The sequence below is a fragment of the Lathamus discolor genome, chromosome 11, assembly GCF_037157495.1.
Source record: "Lathamus discolor isolate bLatDis1 chromosome 11, bLatDis1.hap1, whole genome shotgun sequence".
NCBI lineage: Eukaryota > Metazoa > Chordata > Aves > Psittaciformes > Psittacidae > Lathamus > Lathamus discolor.
Genome location: NC_088894.1, coordinates 91,792 through 109,811, shown reverse-complemented (window position 1 = coordinate 109,811; position 18,020 = coordinate 91,792). Strand labels below are relative to the sequence as shown.

The following is an 18,020-nucleotide window of genomic DNA, read 5'->3' as shown; positions in this document are numbered from 1 at the left end:
CGCCGGAAGGGCCGGGCTGAGCTGCCGCGTGCTGGCGGACGGAAGCGGCTTGTGCGGCGCGCAGGATCTTCCGGCGGAGCGGGCGACACCTCGGGAGCGGCGGCGGCGGCGGCGGCGGGAGCGTGGGGGTTGCAGCCATGGTGAGCTGCGCGCCGGCGGGCGGCACGGGCCGCGCAGCGCCGGCCCCCGGTGTAACCGCGGTGTCTTGCAGACGGTGGGGAAGAGCAGCAAGATGCTGCAGCACATCGACTACCGCATGCGGTGCATCCTGCAGGACGGGCGCGTCTTCATCGGCACCTTCAAGGCCTTCGACAAGCACATGAACCTCATCCTCTGCGACTGCGACGAGTTCCGCAAGATCAAGTGAGCGGCGCGGGTCGCGCTGGGAGTCCCAGGCGCTGCCTCCCGGTACCGGCTGCCTGCGGCGAGCGGGCCAGCAGCGGGCAGGGTCTGCTGCCCCCTTGTGCACCTGCAGCCGTGGGTTTAGCCTCGTCTGTCAAATCCCCAAACCACCGAGGCTCGACGGACATTTTAAATTATTTCTTAATAAGCGAATTATACCTTTACATCATGCCAACAGTTAGTGAACAGTTGAGATTATGAGGAAAAAATCAGGGAGATAATGCACATCTTGTGTTTAGACTCGTCTAGTTTGAGGCATATAAAAATGGGTTTACAGTAGGTTCTCCTCTTGGCAGTAGCCTACTTATATATTCCATTGCAAATGCAAAGAGTAGCTTTGGGTTTTGTTTGGTTTTTGACCTCTGACTTGTGATGTTTTCTTTCTCTTCTTACCAGACCTAAAAATTCCAAGCAGCCGGAGCGGGAAGAGAAGCGAGTCCTTGGTCTTGTGTTGCTGCGAGGAGAAAACCTAGTGTCCATGACAGTTGAAGGACCACCTCCGAAAGATGTAAGGAGAATGAGCACAGAACTAAGGAGAAAGGGAAGGGATGTCTGATAAATTTGCTGCCTTGCAGAAGGATGCTACTACAGTGTTGTCCTGCACTTCTAGATGCTATTGTGACCAGGTCCAACAAATTTTGGCTGTAGGAAGTTGTCCAATTAATGCCCAAGCCCACAAAGAGATAGGGCATTAATTGGATAGAGGAAGTCTGTGAGCATCTCTAGGATCTGAGGATTTCTTTGTCAATAATGTTTCTTTTGGGGGGTCTGTTTTCAGACTGGAATTGCCCGGGTACCTCTTGCTGGAGCTGCTGGAGGACCAGGAGTTGGGAGAGCAGCGGGCAGAGGAGTACCAGCTGGTGCACCCATGCCACAGGCTCCAGCAGGATTAGCTGGCCCTGTCAGAGGAGTGGGAGGACCATCTCAACAGGTTAAGTGCTATGACCCATTAAAATTGTTTGGTATACTCTGGGGTGGCTTTTAATTCGTTGTACCAAATATGATGCAAGAAATTGGTGGAGGAACTGTACCTTTAGTTTCTATTACCAGGGAGTTTGAACCTGGCAAGGCTTTTTTTGGTACTAGATCCCCCTAGGAACTCTGTTTTGTATGATGGAAGATGAGGCTTGAAAAGTGTAGCTTCTCGCATGAAATTCAAGTGTTATCCCTTGAATTGTATTACAGGGTTTTAGCATTATTCAATACATTAAAAGGGGAGTAGCATAATTTATAAAGGGGTAATAATGAATTTTGCCTATCTTTTCAGTATTAATGTAAAGCAGATGTTGTGCTGTTTCTTTGTGAACTTCTGTTTTGTTTGCAGGTGATGACACCTCAGGGTCGTGGAACAGTTGCAGCTGCTGCTGCTGCAGCCACTGCAAGCATAGCAGGAGCCCCAACTCAATATACACCAGGGCGTGGAGGTCCTCCCCCACCCATGAGCAGAGGAGCACCTCCTCCAGGTAAGAATCGCTCTATAGAGTGGGGCAGCAAGGAGCGTGTGTTATGTGGCAAAACTGGTGATAAAAAGATGTTTATCAAGTCTGCTCAAGAGCTGGTATTATGGATGATTTTTCTGATATCCAACTAGTGCCTTGAATATTCAGCTGGGTTTATATGTTTATTCTTTCTCTAAGGAATGATGGGACCTCCTCCTGGCATGAGACCACCTATGGGCCCACCAATGGGAATGCCACCTGGCCGAGGTGCTCCTATGGGAATGCCCCCACCAGGCATGAGACCACCACCCCCAGGAATGAGAGGTGAGTGGAGGTTATCTTAAATGCCTAGAAGCAGCTGTAACATAAATGTCTGAAGGGTGGTATGTTCTAGTGCCCTAGCTCTGGTAGTTGTCAATAAATACCTCAATGCAATAAAAAGGGTCCCTAAGGCCACTTTGAGCATGGTGAAGAAAATGTTTCTGGTTTGGCTTTTCTGCTTATTTCCTTTTCACTACTCAACTCTTTGCTTTATTCTCAGGACCCCCTCCACCTGGCATGCGTCCACCAAGGCCATAAGCTACCCTATAACATACCTTAAAACTGTGGGAAGACCAGTTAAGGGAATGTACCGAGCAGTACCGCCTCTCAGAACCTTGCTATGTATATTTTAGATTTGCTGCTTGTGAAGTTTGCCTTTTTTAATAAAGTTCGAAAACCCTGGACTTCACTGGTCTATTTCAGGAGTGGAGCTGTTATTATTCCCTGCTGTGCTTTGGTCACCCCAGAAGAAGAGGGGGTTTGAGGCAAAAAGCTCAGTCTGTAGTGACAGCTCAGATGTTAACAGTTGATCTGGGCCATTTAAGTCTATTTCTTATGGGAATTAAAACATATGCATGTAAATTTATTAAGGCTGATGGAGGGGAGGGGGAAATGTTGGGGTGGTGGAAATTATAAAAATTCAAAGAAAGGGTTTTAACACTTCACTGTTCTGAATTCTCACAGTGGAACAACTACAGTGGTGGCTGTATTAGTGTCATGGTTTAAGCCCAGCCAGTAACTCAGAACCACGCCACCCCTTGTTCACTCACTGACTTCCCCAACTCCCAGAGGGATGAGGAGGAGAATGGAAAGAATGTAACTCCCATAGGTTGAGATAAGAACAGTCCAGTAACTAAGGTATAACATAAAACCATCATCATTATCAATAATAATGATAAGGGAAATAACAAGGGGAGAGACTACATTAACTACATACAATAATGTAAACCAGCCTGCATTCTGGTTGTTGGCTTCACTTTATAGCTACTTTCTTTTCAGTAAGGAGGGAGCTGTCTGCCTGCCCCCTCCTCCCCTTTTGAAGATAATCCTTTCTTCTGCGAGCAGTCTCTTTGAGTTGTTTTAGTTTCATAAAGCCATTGTTTCAGAAATAGGCTCTTAACTGTGGAAATCCTTTTCAGCCAGATTAATTAATCAAGACCACAGAACTACATGAGCAAAGCACTATGTGCTCCAGGATTTGCCCTAAAGACAATTTGACTTTCATGAACTAGAAGTATGCTAGAAAGACGTAACACATCCCAGCTCTCAATTGCTCTAGCTATTCTATAAGCAGAGGAAATGGTTTAGGGGGAAAAAAAAAAATCCTTTATTGCATGGTCTGCTGAAGACGTTTTCACACAGCATCTTCAAACAGGTATTAACAAACATCCCAAAGCTATTCCAGAACTTTAAGAAAAACTATTGAATTTTACTGAAGTTGTCTCCTTGCAGTACAAATATAGCACATCTGATATACCCATTTGGTAATGGCCAACAGTTCTTACTTTCTCTTGTACCTGAAAGAGAAGATACTTGAAATTACATTCCATCAGCCCAACTGATTGATAGAAAATGCTCAGTGCTGTTCCTTATCGAGGCAATGCTCTCTCACAGTAACAGCACATTCCTAGGCTTTTAAGGCAGTATCCCTGATTGCCCCAGTGTCAGACCTATAGTAAGACTGCACAACCAACCAACGCTTTAAGCAAGGATGTTTAAATAATCACAAGAAGATGAAAGAGCAGGGGGAAAAAAAATCTTGAATAAGCAAGTAAAAGGAGCTATACCTGGACTTGGATTTGAAGTTTCCTCCTTTCCTATGCTGAGCCATACCCAAGCGTTTTCGATCTTCATATGACGGGCTTTTTATAAGAGAGGAGAGAGGGGGAGGTAAGATAAAAAACACTAAAGTACATCAATAGCACAGGTACATATTGTGACACTCCCTTCTCTGCTCTGCCCACCTTTTCCCCCAATATCCCTCGAAGTATCCCTGAGAAAGTCCAGAGATGCAAAGAAAAAAATTCCCACCTACTGAAGTGTGGACCATGTATTACTGTAAGCCATTACCCAGCTCGGTACTGCTGCAGTGCCCTTCTGCTCGTGTTGGTGAGCTCTTCGTCAAACACAGACACTTTTTTCTTCCTTTTGAGGCCTAACAGAGACAATAGTCAGAACGTTCACTGTAGAGAGATGGCCACAGCATCACCTTGTTTACTAGAGCCCAGTAGCCTTGACCACATGGTTATCCTAACCATCAGGAAAAGCAAACATGCACCCTGGCCAGCACCTGTAGCCATTCTTTCACAGATCAGTGTCTCCCTCTAAACAAATTCATTTGGTTTACTTGTTTGTAGCAAAGTAAGTGACAAAAGTAAATCTCCACCTGCTGGTACTGCTGCTGGTTCCTCTTCTGGCAAGACTCTGGCTCGCTTTGCTCGGCGATTCCTTTTTGCCAGCCGCTCAGCATACATTTGAGATTTCAAGATTTCAAACTGTGACCTCTCCTCTGGCTGAAAGGTGTTAAAATACAAGTTTGCAGGGAGGTGAGGTTTTGCCAAGCAAAACTAGGATAGTCCACCCAAGTTCTTGCTTGTCCATAAATATACTCACTGTCATTTGGACTTTTTTCTGTCTGTCCTGCATAAATTTCTTCCTTTTCTTTTTGCCTCGTAATGCTAAGTCAAACTCCTGCAGGGCTTTAGCCACTGGAGAGGTAAAGAAAAACATAGAATAAAGAACCTCTTAAAGTACAAAGAAGAGTCCAGTTGTAGCTATGGAATTTAAAATGGCAGCAGTGTCAATGACTCACATTTCTCTTTCTTCCTCTCCTCGCGGGTCTGAAACCAACTCCGCTCCAAACCCTCACTCGCAGTCTCTTGCCTTCCTGTCTCCAGCTGCTTCTTTGCCTTATTGATCTGAGATAATTCAGGCAAAAAGTGAGCTCATGGTGGATAAAAAAGATCTTTCTTTTCTAAAGTAGGCAGGTTAAGTACATTACAGCAACCTCCAGATCCTTAAAAAAGTAAGGTAAAAAGAAGTAATGCCTAAATCAAAGCTTACCTGGGCCTCTGACTGCTGCATCTCACGTTCCTCACGTTCCAAGCACAGAACTGCATAAACATCTTTCTCTAGATTCTCAATCTTCTCTCGAAATTTTAGTATGACATCTGAGAACAATACAGCATGAACATTAGAAGCAGCTCATGTAAGTCCATCGTATTTTTCAGTACATCTCTCAGTGTCCCTCTGTACCACAATATTCCCTGTGTACTGCTTGCTTTTTACCTCAGTGAAGTGTGTACCTTGAGGGAGAATTCTGGCTTTCACTGGGGTTTTGGCAGTCTTCACGATATCCTTCAGCATCTTGCGCTCTTCCTCACCCACAAGTGAAACTGAACGACCAGCCCTGCCTGCTCTTGCTGTCCGACCCACTCGATGAACATAGTGCTTAATGGTGTTTGGCATGGTAAAATTGATTACCTATAGCAGGAAAACTGTTAGTAGGGAAACAACATTAAAGGAATCATTAAAAAGCTCAACATTGCAAATACTCACTGTTTTAACACCTTCAATATCAAGTCCACGTGCAGCCACATCTGTAGCTACCAAAATATCAATCTGCTCATCCTTAAAGCGCCTGAGCAGAGATAGCAAATGCATTAGCAATTAATACAGCCATCCGTTTCTACCCCAAGTATTCTACCTCCTAAATTCTCTTTTGCCTGTGACTGCCAAAATAAGCCTGCTAATACCTGAGTGCTTCCAGACGCTGTGCCTGAGAGAGGTTCCCATGAAGCTCACCAACCCGCAGACCCATCAGCCCCAGTAGGATGTGCATACGGTGAGCTTGCTTCTTGGTCTGGGTGAAAAGCATCACATGATCTGGGAAGGTTCGAGTCAGAAGAGCTGAAAGAAAGTCTTCTCAGGAGCCTACTTCACAGTCACCTGCTGATTCCAGCTTTTCTTTGCTCATCACTAACCTGATACAATGGCCTCACGATCCCCCTCTCGGTTGGGTCTGATTCGGATAAATTCCTGCCGCAGGAAAGGGGCAACATCTGTGTTGCTGTTCACAAAAATTCGAATGGGATTTTTCAGGGAAACAGAAGCCAAATCTTTCACCTAGCAAAACATTAAGAGAAAAAAGTTCCCATAATCTCTGGTAAAAGATTACACAAAGCTGCATTCAACTTGCTGCCACAATAAAGTCTCTCAGCAGCCTATCTTACCTCCTCCGTCATTGTGGCAGAGAAAAGCATTGTCTGACGGTGGTTGGAGCACAACCTGATAATTTCCTTCATCTGTTCCTCAAAGTATTCATCCAGCATCCTACACAGGAGAAAAACAGCAATGTAAGGCAGCTTCATTTGATTCTAGCTAGAAACATTTCTTAAGGCAGGGCAACAAAGACTGCCCTATATTATGGGAAATGGAAAGCAGGAGACTACCATCTCATTTTTCACTGCTGACCTGCTTAGCTTACCTGTCTGCTTCATCCAAAATCAGCACCTCAACACTGCTCAGATGAAAAGAAGGGCAGTTGTGGAGATGATCAATCAGTCGCCCAGGGGTGGCAATAAGAATGTCTGGCCCAGAGCGCAGAGCTGCTTCCTGAGTCTTCACATCTAGGCCACCTGAAAGAGAGCGAACATGGACTACTGACTACCTCATCAGGATGCACAGATGCAAATTGCCTGAGGAATGGGAAACAATTCAGATTAAAACCACATTCACAGTAAGAAGTGACTCCACCTTTTCTTTCTCAGAAACCAGCAAGTAAAAAGCGTGGCACAGTATTAGAAATAAGATTTTAAACCACAGTACACCCACTAGAGGTGTACCTGCAATAACCATACAGTCTCCAGTTTCACAACAGTGCAGCAGTTTATACTGAGCTGTACAGTTCACCTGACCAACTTAACACTCACCTACAGCAAGACAGGTTGTGACGCTGCTGAACTGTGCCAGCTGTTTTGTGACAGAGTGCACCTGTATACCCAGTTCTCGTGTTGGCACAAGAACCAACACCCTTGTTACTGGAGCCTGGCGAGGCTTATAAATCAGGCGTTCCAAGACAGGCAAGATGAAGGCAGCTGTTTTACCTAAGGAAGAAGAGTAAGAATTACCAATTATTGTGAATATCTAACTTTTGATGTTTTCCTGTGCCCTGCTCAACCCCCTACCTGTCCCAGTGGCAGCACAGGCACAAATATCCTTCCCCAGAAGACCCACTGGGATACAAGCCTTCTGAATTGGAGTTGGTTGCTTGAAGCCAAGAACTGTGATTGCCTACAAAGGACACAGAGCAATTAAATTCTGCCTCTAATACAATCACACCTGGAATACTGTGCCCCGTGCTGGGCTCATCAGTACAAGAGACATGGACATACTGGAGAGAGTCCAGCAAAAAGACACAAACATTATGAAGGGACTGGAGCACCTCATGTACGAGGAAATGCTGTGAGAGCCACGACTCTTCAGCCTGGAGAAGACATGGGGAGAATCTTATCCACGTAGATATAAACAACTGAAGTGTCAGTGAAAAGAGGACAAAGCCAGGCTCTTTTCAGTGGTACCCCGTGACTGTACCAGAGGCAATGGGCACAAACTGGAAATGCTTTTTCACTGTAAGGGTGACTGAGTGCTGGCACAGGTTGCCCTGACAGGCTGCAGTCTCCATCCTTAGAGATACTCAAAAGCCATCATCTGGACATGGTCCTGGCCAACAAGCAATATGGGGCTCTGTCTGAGCAGAGGGTTGGATAAGATGACCTCCAGAGGTCCTTTCCAACCTCAGCCACTCTGTGATTTTGTGACAAGTCTTACTCAAGACAGTGTTAATACTCTGAAATCAAATAATGGTTTCCTTTGTTTGGGAATAATAGCTCTTAAAGGGCTATCAGACTAGCTCCCACAAAATTTCCTTTTCAGTGAGGCTGCAAAGAGAAGAGGAATTTGACAATTCTGATTGGAGTACAACATTCTTCAGAGTAACATGTAATAACTAAACTAGGTAAATACCTTTAGCAAAGGTCGTGAAAGATTCATGTCCTGGAATGACAAGTTATCATCATATTGAGACCCATCTTCAAAAAAGCTCCCTGCTTCCTAGAAACAGCAACATGACCACCACAACATGTTACCAGCAGGCTCTGGGCTGTTTTTTTTGAGTTCACTTTGTTAACCAAAGTCAAATTCCTCCACAAGAAACGGTGGAGAATGACCTAGTGTCACTCTGTTTAACACTTACTGTTTCTCCCTTTTTTGATCTCCTCCGTTCCTTCACTTTGACTGTATCTGCAGAGAGAGAGAAATATGATAGTAATTGACAAGCACAGCTAAACACATAACAAGATATGGCAATGACCATAATCTCTTTTTTTTTTGGTCTGAATGAGTTATTGAGGGAGAAGCCTCAGAAACAAGTACAGGCAGGCAATAGAGTAAAATGCTTGAACAAAATCAGAAGCAATATAACAGAAGGAAGATAACAAGTTCTTGCTCACTCCCAGCAAAATTTCACTACAGACTTTTCTCTAGTGAGCCAGGAGTCTGTCAGATTCTTGCCCCTCAACCATCTCCCTATGTACTGCTAATACCTGCTTTTGTGAAGATAGCTTCATCATCCAATAAACACTGAGACTCCACATCTTCTTCTTCATCCCTACTGAAATCCTCACACTCCCTCTTTTTTATTTGATTATCCTCAGTCTCCACATCTCCATCTCTCACTTTTGCTTGCTCAGCCTCTCTTTCCTAAGAAGAGATTAAAAAAAAAACAAAGGTTTTTAAAAATAAAGGATAAAAAAGAAACATCAATCCTTTGTGACTTCGGTTTGTTGCTATTATCAGCCCATTCATAGATCCATGGTTTTGCATAACTTTAGGCATTAACAATTCTGCATTCCCATCAGGTGTGGCTGCAAAACCACCTGAGGTCATGAGCTCAGGATGCTGTCAGAGCCTGTGCCCCTGGAGGGAACACAGTAGGAGGCCAAACCCATGCCAGTCTTTTCAGTAATGAGAGAAAGGGTCTGACCTGTAACTTCCTTCTCTGTCTCACTTTCTCAATCTTCTCATCCAGTGTCGTAGCTGCTCTCTAGGCAGAAAATCACAAGAGACCTGTAACAGATGCGTGGGAAAGCACGGGGCACTGTGCTTTGACACTGCGGCCCCAGCCTCAGGCCTCACCTTGCTGCGGAGGTGGCGCAGGGTCTCCGCCCACGAGCCTTCCCCACCGGCCTCCGCCTCACCAAAGACGAAAGCGGCGCTGAAGTCCCCGCCTGCTGGCCCGCGCCGCCTGGGACCCGGCGCCCGGGGCAGATCCTGTTGCAGCACCAGTGAGCAACGTCCGCAAGACGGTCACACCGGACCGCGCAGACCCCGGCCCCGCCTCGGAGCGATCCAACCCGACCCGACCCGACCCGACTCGACTCAACGCAACGTGGGCCAACCCAGCGCGATCCAATTCGAACCGGGCCCCTCACCAGCCAGTCCGGCCCAGCCCATCCTCGACCCAGGCAAGAGACATTGCCCGGCCCCACCTCCTCATCCTCGGAGTCGCCGGACTCGGGGTCCTGAGGCCCCGCGTCTCCCTCTGCGATGGTGCCCACCAGGCCCAGGCTCTGCAGCATGGCCGCAGCTAACACCTCCACTGCGAAACCGCTCCCGTCACCGTGTTCTGCCTACCAGGCATGCGCAATGGCGACCGACCCCGCGCTTGTGGGTGGGGCAGTGGCTGCCCCTCCCGGGCGGGACAAAAGTTGGGAGCAATGGGGCGGGGCTGCGGAGCGCCTGCGGCTGGTCCTGCACCGGCGGCCGATGGCGGAGCGCTGCCTGCCTGCCTGCCTGCCTGCCTGCCTGCCTGCCTGCCTGCCTGCCTGCCTGCCTGCCTGCCTGCCTGCCTGCCTGCCTACCGGCCTGCCTACCGGCCTGCCTACCGGCCTGCCTGGGCTCGGCTCGGCTCGGCTCGGCTCAACCGCAGAGTGCGACGCCGCAGGTGTTCGGGTGCCCTCGCTCTGCAGAGCTCCGGCTGCCCGGAAGAGGTGGTGTAGCGGTCTTCCGTTACCCGGAAGCGGACTTGACGCACAGTGCGTCGGTGACCGCAGGGGTGGGGTGTGCCGCTGGCCCCTCTTGAAGCCATGGAGGTTAGGGAGCCGCTGCTGGTTCTGCGCGGCGCGCTGCGGGCGGTGCTGGCACGGGTCCGAGGTGGGTTTTGGTGCCGAGTGGGGTCTGGGCCGAGCTGACTCTTCGCTGACTGAAGTTTCTTTCTGCCGTTACAGAGGGCGAACCGGGTGAGGGCCGTGAGCCGTTCGAGCTGCCCCTCTTCTGGGACGCGCTAGGTACGGGTAGGGGAGCGGGCCGGCGGTGGGCCGCGCGCGGCGTGGGCCGCTCAGAAGGTGCTGGGCTGGGTCAAGACCGGCGCGAGGCGGGCCGAGGCGCGGGTCTGCCCTGCGGGAGAGATCCCGGCGTGTTTTTGGCCACGGCCTTGGCACTTGCCCTCTACTGCAAGGCGCTGGCGTTGGTACAGCAGCGGCCAGTATCAGCTGGTACAAAACAAGCTACAAAGGGGCTTGGAGCAACCTGATCTAGTGGAAAGTGCCCCTGCCCATGGCAGGGGGGTGGAAATAGATGAGTTTTAAGGTGCCTTCCAACACAAAACAGTCTGTCATTCTGTGTTTTTGAAAACATTTGGTCTCAGTTAAAGCCTTACAGCATCCTGGTGAAGGTATCATGGACCAGGACACAAAATGTGGTTGTGGATGTCACTAGCAGTTATGTAAAAAAAAACATGGAATAAACATAAGAAAAATGTACTGTGAATTTTTTCTTTTTGTGTATTGCTTGGGAGGAAGAAACTATAATCAAGCAGCAGGGGAAGTAGCATCAGAGGTGTTGCTCATCTGGCTGCTCTGTTCTTTCATCTTTTACCCAAGTTACTTTCTGTTCTTTTGTTCCCATTGGATCTTTTCTAGGTCAGACATTCAAAGTAACATCACAGGAAGCTACAAAGCTGAGTCTGGCATTCTCAAGGCCTCCACTGACTTCTGCTGAGGTGAGTGAAAGCCCTCACAGAGTGAAATAGCAGTGTGTGTTTTGGTACCGCTTGGTTCATTTGACTAAGCAAACTCATCTGGTTCAGCACAAAAAAGGGATGTCTGTGTGGGCTATCCACTGTAGGGTGTATTAATGAAGTTCAGGAATTCTCCAGGAAACTAATTTCTGTAAATTAGGAAGACATACCGAATAGAAGTAATCTTGCATTCTTTTATTTAATATCTACAGCTGATTGCTGATAGATAAAGGATATTGGACAATACAGACCTTAGATCTAACTTTCCAGTACCTAAAGGGGGTCTGCAAGAATGCTGGAGAGGGACTGTTTACAAGGGCCTGTAGGGACAGGAAAAGGGGGTATGTCTTTAAATTGACAGAGGGGAGATTGAGATGAGGTGTTAGGAAGAAGTCCTTGGTATGAGGTTGGTGAGGCTCTGGCACAGGTTGCCCAGAGAAGCTGTGGCTGCCCCATTTGTGGCAGTGTTCAAGGCCAGGTTGGACGCAGGGTTTTGGAGTAGCCTGCCCTAGTGGAAGGTGTCCCTACCTGTGGCAGGAGGTTGGAACTGGATGAGCTTAAAGGTCCCTTCCAACGCAAACTAGTCTGTCATTCTACATTTTTGCTGTTAATTCAGAGACATTTGTAACACCTGTGTTCAGATAAGAAAAAAGAAAGCCATCTAGTTCAGAATAATGGTCTAAGGTACTTCTCTTTAATGCATGACTGCTACATCAGGACATGTTTTGCTGCCAAATCATGAGGTGACTTAAGAGGTGTACAGCTTGCTTACTGTATCTTCTTCTTGTGCTGTATTTGTTTCTCAAGCAAGGTGGCTGTTACTGTGCTTCCCTTTTCTCAAAGCAATCTGAATGTGATTGCTTGTGAGACCTTCTAAATTCTGTGCAGCCATGGACTATTCACAATTAACCTTTTACCTGTCCATTTTCAGGATTGCCAGAAGCTGAGTGAAGATGTCCAAAATGCCATTCTTGCAGTTGCCACAGTGTACTACTGGCTCCCCAAAGGCCAAGGTGGGATAATGACAGCGGGGCAGGCACCAGTATATAGGGTGCTGGTTCTTTTGCCACTGTATAAAGAAACCCAGTATTCCAGTGCCTAATGTAAGATCTGGCATCTGCAGGAAAGCAAGTTATCTTGAGCAGGTAGTCACATTATCAGCTGTTCTGTAGACTTGCAACATGTTTGAGTGAACCACTTTTCTGTCTACTCCTTCAGATTTCCATCTGTGAAAGAGTGATAATGTTGGAAGTTGTATAGTTGAGTGTTCATATTTATAAAGTTTTCGTATTTATGAAGTGTTGAGATCCTTGTCCAAAGTAATTTATAACTTCATTTATACAGTGTATCCACACAGATGGAGTAGTCTGTGTGTCCATCTTGGCAGTTGCTTTCTGTTGGTGCTGACTTTTTGGCAACTTTCTTGCTCTTTCTCAATCTTCACCAGGTACTACTCTTCGGAAGATGGTACGAGATGCTACCACTGAAGTAGTGCAAGGAATGATCCAACTCACAGAAACAATTCTCAGTGCTCCATTGGAGAGGTAGTGATTTTCAAGGGGAAAAAAAAGGAGAGAAAGTTACAAGCATACTTGTTAGGAAGCTGCAAGTGCAAACTGCTTCCTGAGGGAAGGGGGAAGGCAGAAGCAGAGCATTGTTATGAAGCAGGAAGAGGCAGTGGCCTCATCAGCAAAGACCCTGTACACCAGTGCCTGAGTGAGCAGAGCAGTGCTGCTGAGGTTCAGTTGAGAGTCCAGTTGATAAGACAAGCCTGTAGCAGTGAGGTCAAGCTGGAAAGTCAGGCCAGCAAGTCAGGATCAGGGTTAGCTCCAGAGAGAGTAAACAGCATCATACACCATCTAGTGATTGCCCAGCACATCCGTTATGATGAGTTGGGTCTGAGGTGAAGGCAGGCGGGTCAAATCAATTGGTCAGGATCCAGGTCAGAATCAAAGAGAAGTCTCATACCCCTTTGATATGAGTAGGAGACTTCTACCTTGTATATAGCCAACTAAACTCCTGGGAGGGTGGAATGCACTTCAGGGCCGTCACAGTGCCCTCTTGTTCCAGTGACCTGAGTCGGGTATGTTTGTCTTCATGGAGAACAGATTTTCATCCTGAGACAAGAAAAGATGCTGAGAGCAGGTTTACCGTGAAGGTGCTGCATAGCATTTACTCTGACAGTTTTTGCCCTTGGAGTGAACTGTCATACACAATGATTGTGACGCTTTATAAAGCTTGTCACTGGACCGATACAGACTGCTTCTTGTCTTTATGCATTACATGCCACTGCACTTAGGCAGAGGTCAGCAGTCTCTAATACAGACTTCTGGTTTGCATAGATACTGAAAGATACATGCCTAAGCACCTTGAGAGGCATTTGTAAGAGGCTTCTGCTGCTTGTTCCGGTGGATAATTAAACTCAGGAGAAACAAGCACTTTTAGCTTTACACAGACATGAAATACTAGTGACAAGCTGGTTGGTGACATCTTTCCAGCAGAGTTTCTACTAGTGTGCATCTTTGGTGCAGAAAGTAAATAGTCTAGCAGAGTGGCGTTACTGGGTTTAACTTGGGGGGGCTTTGTTTCATTACAGCTTGTCTCAGGAGCAGCTTGTCTCCACTGGTGGTGTTTGGGAGGCATGTGAACAAGTGTCCAGTCTTCCACGAGGTGAGTATTGTATATGCAGAACAACAGAACTAGGACATGTTGCCTTGGAATATCAATAGCCCTTGCAAGGGACATTCTAGCTACTATAGTGAAGGGTCACTCATTCTGCAAAACCTGTCTGGGTTTGAAATGCTTAGAAACCAGGCCATATGCTTTGCATTGCAGCCGTGCAGCTCTGAGCTCAGCAAGAAGTTTGATCCCATAATCTCAAGACCTAATGATTGCAAACTGAGATGAATGTTGTTGCAAACCAGTTTGAATCGTTGTAGTGCCACACTTTTCATCCTTTTACATTTTCAGATAACCAGGCAGCAGTTGCGTCAACTCTGGCTGCATGTCTAGGTGTGGTCAAGGATGCTCTGGAGGAGATGGAACATGTAAGGAAGCCCCTCAGCTTTTGAGGAACCTGCAGTAGTGAATTGCAGTGATGGTTTAGTGATGGAATACAAGGATTGTTTTATATACAGGCTTTGGTTTAAATTTGTGCTGATATGACTTAGATTGGTTCTATGACCTAGCTGGATCTTAATGAGTGTTTAAACTCAAGCCTGCTTTACTTTATGTAAGGTTTCCATAAATCTGTGCCCTGAATTGCAGGGGGATGTTGGGACAGCAGGGCAGGTTGGTGTAACAGTGGCATTACTTGCCAGATTCTTGCTGTTTGCTGTGTTGAATTGGGTTGGAGGATTAGTTTTTCTTAATTAAGTCCTGCTAGGATTAACAGAATCTGGTAACTGAGGTTCTGGTTGGAGAGAAATTCCTCAAATTAGTTGTGTGATTTCTAGAGTATGTTTTCCTCCTGAGTATTGCTTGGGTATTGCTGGAATTGCTATTAGGCTCTGGGGTTTCAGTGCATCTGTGTTTTTAGGCTCTGGTGGAAGGGCAAGACCCATACAGTGACATAATGGAAGATGAAGAGCTGGGCTTTCGAGGTAACAGAGATACGTATTGGTCAGAAGCTGACCGGAAGCTGCTTAGCCCCTGCATGGGATTAATGAAGGCTTCTAAAGCTTGCCTGAAGAAGGTCTTGGGCGTAGTGAAGACTTACGGGAAAGCTGATTCTCCAGACCAGATTGCTCAGCTGGACGATCTTGCAGACATTGCTAATGAGATCAGTCCAAGGTAAGGAGGTCTCTCCCTTTTGCCACTTTTGCTCCAGAGCAATCCCTGTCCTTGAGGTGTAGAGAACAGACAAGGAAAACCTTGTATGATACTGAAACTGTGAGATGGTGGTGGAAGCAGGTGTGGTGGGAAGACTATTAAGGTGTAGGCTGTTTAGAGTTGTGCAAGATAAGAGAGGAACATAGAATCAAGTGGGCTGGAAAAGACCTTTAAGATCATCAAGTCCAACTATTCCCCCAGGACTGTCAAGGCCACCACTAACCAATGTCACTGAGGGCCTCATCCACATGTATTTTGAGCACTTCAGGGGTGGTAATTCCACTACTTTCCTGGGCAGCCTGTTCCAATGCCTGACCACCCTTTTGGTGAAGAAATTTCTCCTAATACCAGTTTAAAAATCCTCTGGCACAGCTTGAGACTGTTTCCTTTTGTCTTATCACTTCTTACTTGGGAGAAGAAGTCAGCCACCTCTTCTCCTTTTAGGTAGTTGTAGAGATAAGGTCTCCCCTGAGCCTTCCACGCTAATCTCCCTGAGGTACCTCAGCCATTCTTCATCATACTTGTCCTCCAGTCCTTCATCAGCCTTATTGCCCTTCTCCTCTGGACCTGCTCCAGCACCTCAGTGTCTCTCTATTATTGAATGGCCCAGAACTGAAGGCAGGATTCGAGGTGCAGCCCCACCAGTGCCCAGTGCAGGGGGATTATTGTTTCCCTGGCCCTGCTGGCTACACTATTTCTGATACAGACCAGGATGCTGTTGAAATTCTTGGCTGCCTTAGCTCTGTCAATTAGCACCCCAAATCTTTTTCCATGGACAGCTTCCCAGCCAGTCTTCCCCAAGCCTGTTAGCAGCACTTCGGTGTGGAGTTGTGGCCATGTCTCACTGTCTCTCTCTTGAGGTGAGAGTGGCATGCAGTTGTCTGAGAAGGCAGTGAAAAGTATCCCATGGTTATGACTGACATTGTGTCCTCGTTACGCAGTGCTGTTCCTGATACATATTCAGGGTGGGTGTAAACTTTGACCAGGATCTATGAGTTGTGCTATCTGGACTTTTCTTCCATTGCTCCCCTCTTCTGTTCTAGTGTTGATGAACTGGCACTGAGCATGTATCCACCTATGAACCAGCTGGCTGTGCGGCTTAATGTAAGTATCTGCAGCCTGCATGCAGCTCTACTCACTTGGCTGTAGAGAAGGGGAAGAAACTGAACTGGGGAAATGACTGTCAGGGAGAGGGTGTTAGCGACTGTCTCAGTAACAGGTTTTTAGGGATGAAGAGTCCCCCTTTGGTTCCTGCAGACTTAGCTTCCTTCAGGTGGAAGTGCATTCCTCATCTTTACTTTGTCAGGGAAGAGGGTGGCCACTTAAGCTTTGGCTGTGAACTATAAGCCATAGAGACATCCAGTGACAGTACCTCAGGAAAGTGAGGTCTAAGGCTGTCTCTTACTGTATGTCTGCTTTCTCCTTGGGTAATGTAGACTTGCTCAAATAAAGTTATGTAAATTAAAAATATGTATTAAAAATTCTCACAGTGAGCATGGTTAAGTACCGAAAGAAACTGCTCTGAGCAGCAGTGGAATCCCCATCTCCAGCAATACTCAGAACTTGACTGGGCAAGGCCCTGAACAACCTGACTGAACTTTGACGTAGGCCTTATTTTGAGTAGGAGGCTGTATTAGATTACTTCCAGGTCTCCCTTGAATCTTATTGATTATCTTCTCATATCTGAGATTTTTTTTTTTTCTTAATTTTGATTTCATGCCTTTGGCCAGTGGCTTGTTTTTTTTTTTTTTTTTGGGGGGGGGGTAAAAAAGAAAATATTGCTTAATACCAAATTGCATGACAGTCGATCACTTGTAAGTTCATACCTTAATATCAGTTACTAATTTCTAATAGGCTTTATCTTTTTAAAGAAAAAAGCATTTCAACATATGCTTTAAAAAAGTCTGTCTTTATTTTCGTCTGTCCCAGCCAGCAGTAGGTTGGGAGACACTCCCTCCATGGCAGTAATAGGTAACTTCTTCGTGCATCAGATCTGTGGCAGTTTTACTCATTCTTGGCTGTGCACCCTACTTTCTTTTCCAGTGCTACTGAGTTCCTTTTTTTCCATGTTTGGGTGATGTTATTTCCCTTTTGTTTCTTTCTAGGCTGCTAAGTTGGCCTCGGTACTAAAGAAAGTCTTAGAGATTACAAGGTGAGTGTGAGTTAGTTTTATATGTGTGTGTCCCCTATCATTCTGCTTCCTAAGGTGACTTATTTCTAGGCAGCAAGTGCTGGCATTTTGCAATAATTATGATGTTAGTTAGTCACAAAGGGATGAAAGTAAGAACAGGATGGTAGGGATAAAAGTGGGTCCCACTGAAGACACACACATATAAGTTAAGGTTTGGCACTAGAGATGTAGATCTGGGTTCTTCCTTGCCCAAAGCACTTGGGCTATAGCAGTCCTGTTTTAATGCTGTGGTAATGCAGCACTTCACAGTACCCATGTGTTGTCTGGATGCATAGGTGTAAAGACACCCAGGAGGCTTTCCTAATGAATTTCCTCCACTTTTGCAGGACAAGCCATGTATGTCCACCATCAGAGGAAGGCTGGGTGCAGTTTCTAACTGGTGCAGTAGATCACAACATGAACAAAATCAAGAACTTCACACAGGGTCAACTTTAGTTCTTCTGTGTGTGTGTGTTGCTGCCACTGTTTCCGGCTTGTACTTTTCTGGTGAATCTTGGTATTCTCCAGCTATTGGGAGAATGATAAGTGTTTTTAGGAGAGAACTTTACTGCCACTTGGTAAAACTTTCCCAGGGAATTGCTCTTTGCTGTTGCAGAAGGTACCATTTTGCTTGGATTCCTGGGATCCTGTAATGGTGCAGGGCTGCATCTTAATGCTGTGAATATGCCCCGTTCTTCAGACATTGCAACTAGTATGGGTTCAAAGAACAATAAAACATTGCTAGATTTGAATGAGTGGCTTTATCTTTTCAGGTGGCAGA

At 46.5% G+C, this 18,020-nt stretch overlaps 3 protein-coding genes across 5 annotated transcripts; 2 read left to right on the top strand and 1 right to left on the bottom strand.

The window, feature by feature from the left end:
- The first annotated feature begins 9 nt into the window (after positions 1-9).
- On the top strand, positions 10-2,566 carry SNRPB (small nuclear ribonucleoprotein polypeptides B and B1). Its single transcript, XM_065691901.1, has 7 exons — positions 10-140; positions 212-363; positions 799-910; positions 1,181-1,333; positions 1,727-1,865; positions 2,040-2,165; positions 2,383-2,566. Exons 1-7 carry the CDS (start codon positions 138-140, stop codon positions 2,418-2,420), a joined length of 723 nt encoding a protein of 240 aa, XP_065547973.1. The 5' UTR covers positions 10-137; the 3' UTR covers positions 2,421-2,566.
- An 899-nt stretch (positions 2,567-3,465) lies between these two features.
- DDX27 (DEAD-box helicase 27) lies at positions 3,466-10,128 on the bottom strand. Of its 3 annotated transcripts, none has more exons than XM_065691134.1 (21): positions 9,710-10,128; positions 9,357-9,491; positions 9,205-9,264; positions 8,765-8,921; positions 8,416-8,462; positions 8,187-8,273; positions 7,349-7,454; positions 7,094-7,267; positions 6,649-6,799; positions 6,395-6,494; positions 6,146-6,287; positions 5,918-6,047; positions 5,721-5,802; positions 5,468-5,645; positions 5,226-5,332; positions 4,975-5,080; positions 4,776-4,870; positions 4,549-4,675; positions 4,233-4,317; positions 3,950-4,024; positions 3,466-3,679 (listed from the first exon to the last, which is right to left on the bottom strand). In XM_065691134.1, exons 1-21 carry the CDS (start codon positions 9,797-9,799, stop codon positions 3,664-3,666), a joined length of 2,250 nt encoding a protein of 749 aa, XP_065547206.1. In that variant the 5' UTR covers positions 9,800-10,128; the 3' UTR covers positions 3,466-3,663. The 3 variants fall into 3 exon arrangements, with proteins under 3 accessions (XP_065547206.1, XP_065547205.1, XP_065547207.1); XM_065691133.1 differs by having other exon boundaries at positions 5,918-6,071; positions 9,710-10,126; XM_065691135.1 differs by lacking the exon at positions 3,466-3,679 and having other exon boundaries at positions 3,947-4,024; positions 4,194-4,317; positions 5,918-6,071.
- Positions 10,129-10,216: 88 nt separating this feature from the next.
- On the top strand, positions 10,217-17,991 carry CCNDBP1 (cyclin D1 binding protein 1). Its single transcript, XM_065691146.1, has 11 exons — positions 10,217-10,373; positions 10,448-10,507; positions 11,141-11,220; positions 12,170-12,251; positions 12,686-12,782; positions 13,835-13,908; positions 14,209-14,285; positions 14,777-15,030; positions 16,113-16,173; positions 17,175-17,221; positions 17,587-17,991. Exons 1-11 carry the CDS (start codon positions 10,307-10,309, stop codon positions 17,693-17,695), a joined length of 1,008 nt encoding a protein of 335 aa, XP_065547218.1. The 5' UTR covers positions 10,217-10,306; the 3' UTR covers positions 17,696-17,991.
- The last annotated feature ends 29 nt before the right edge of the window (positions 17,992-18,020 follow it).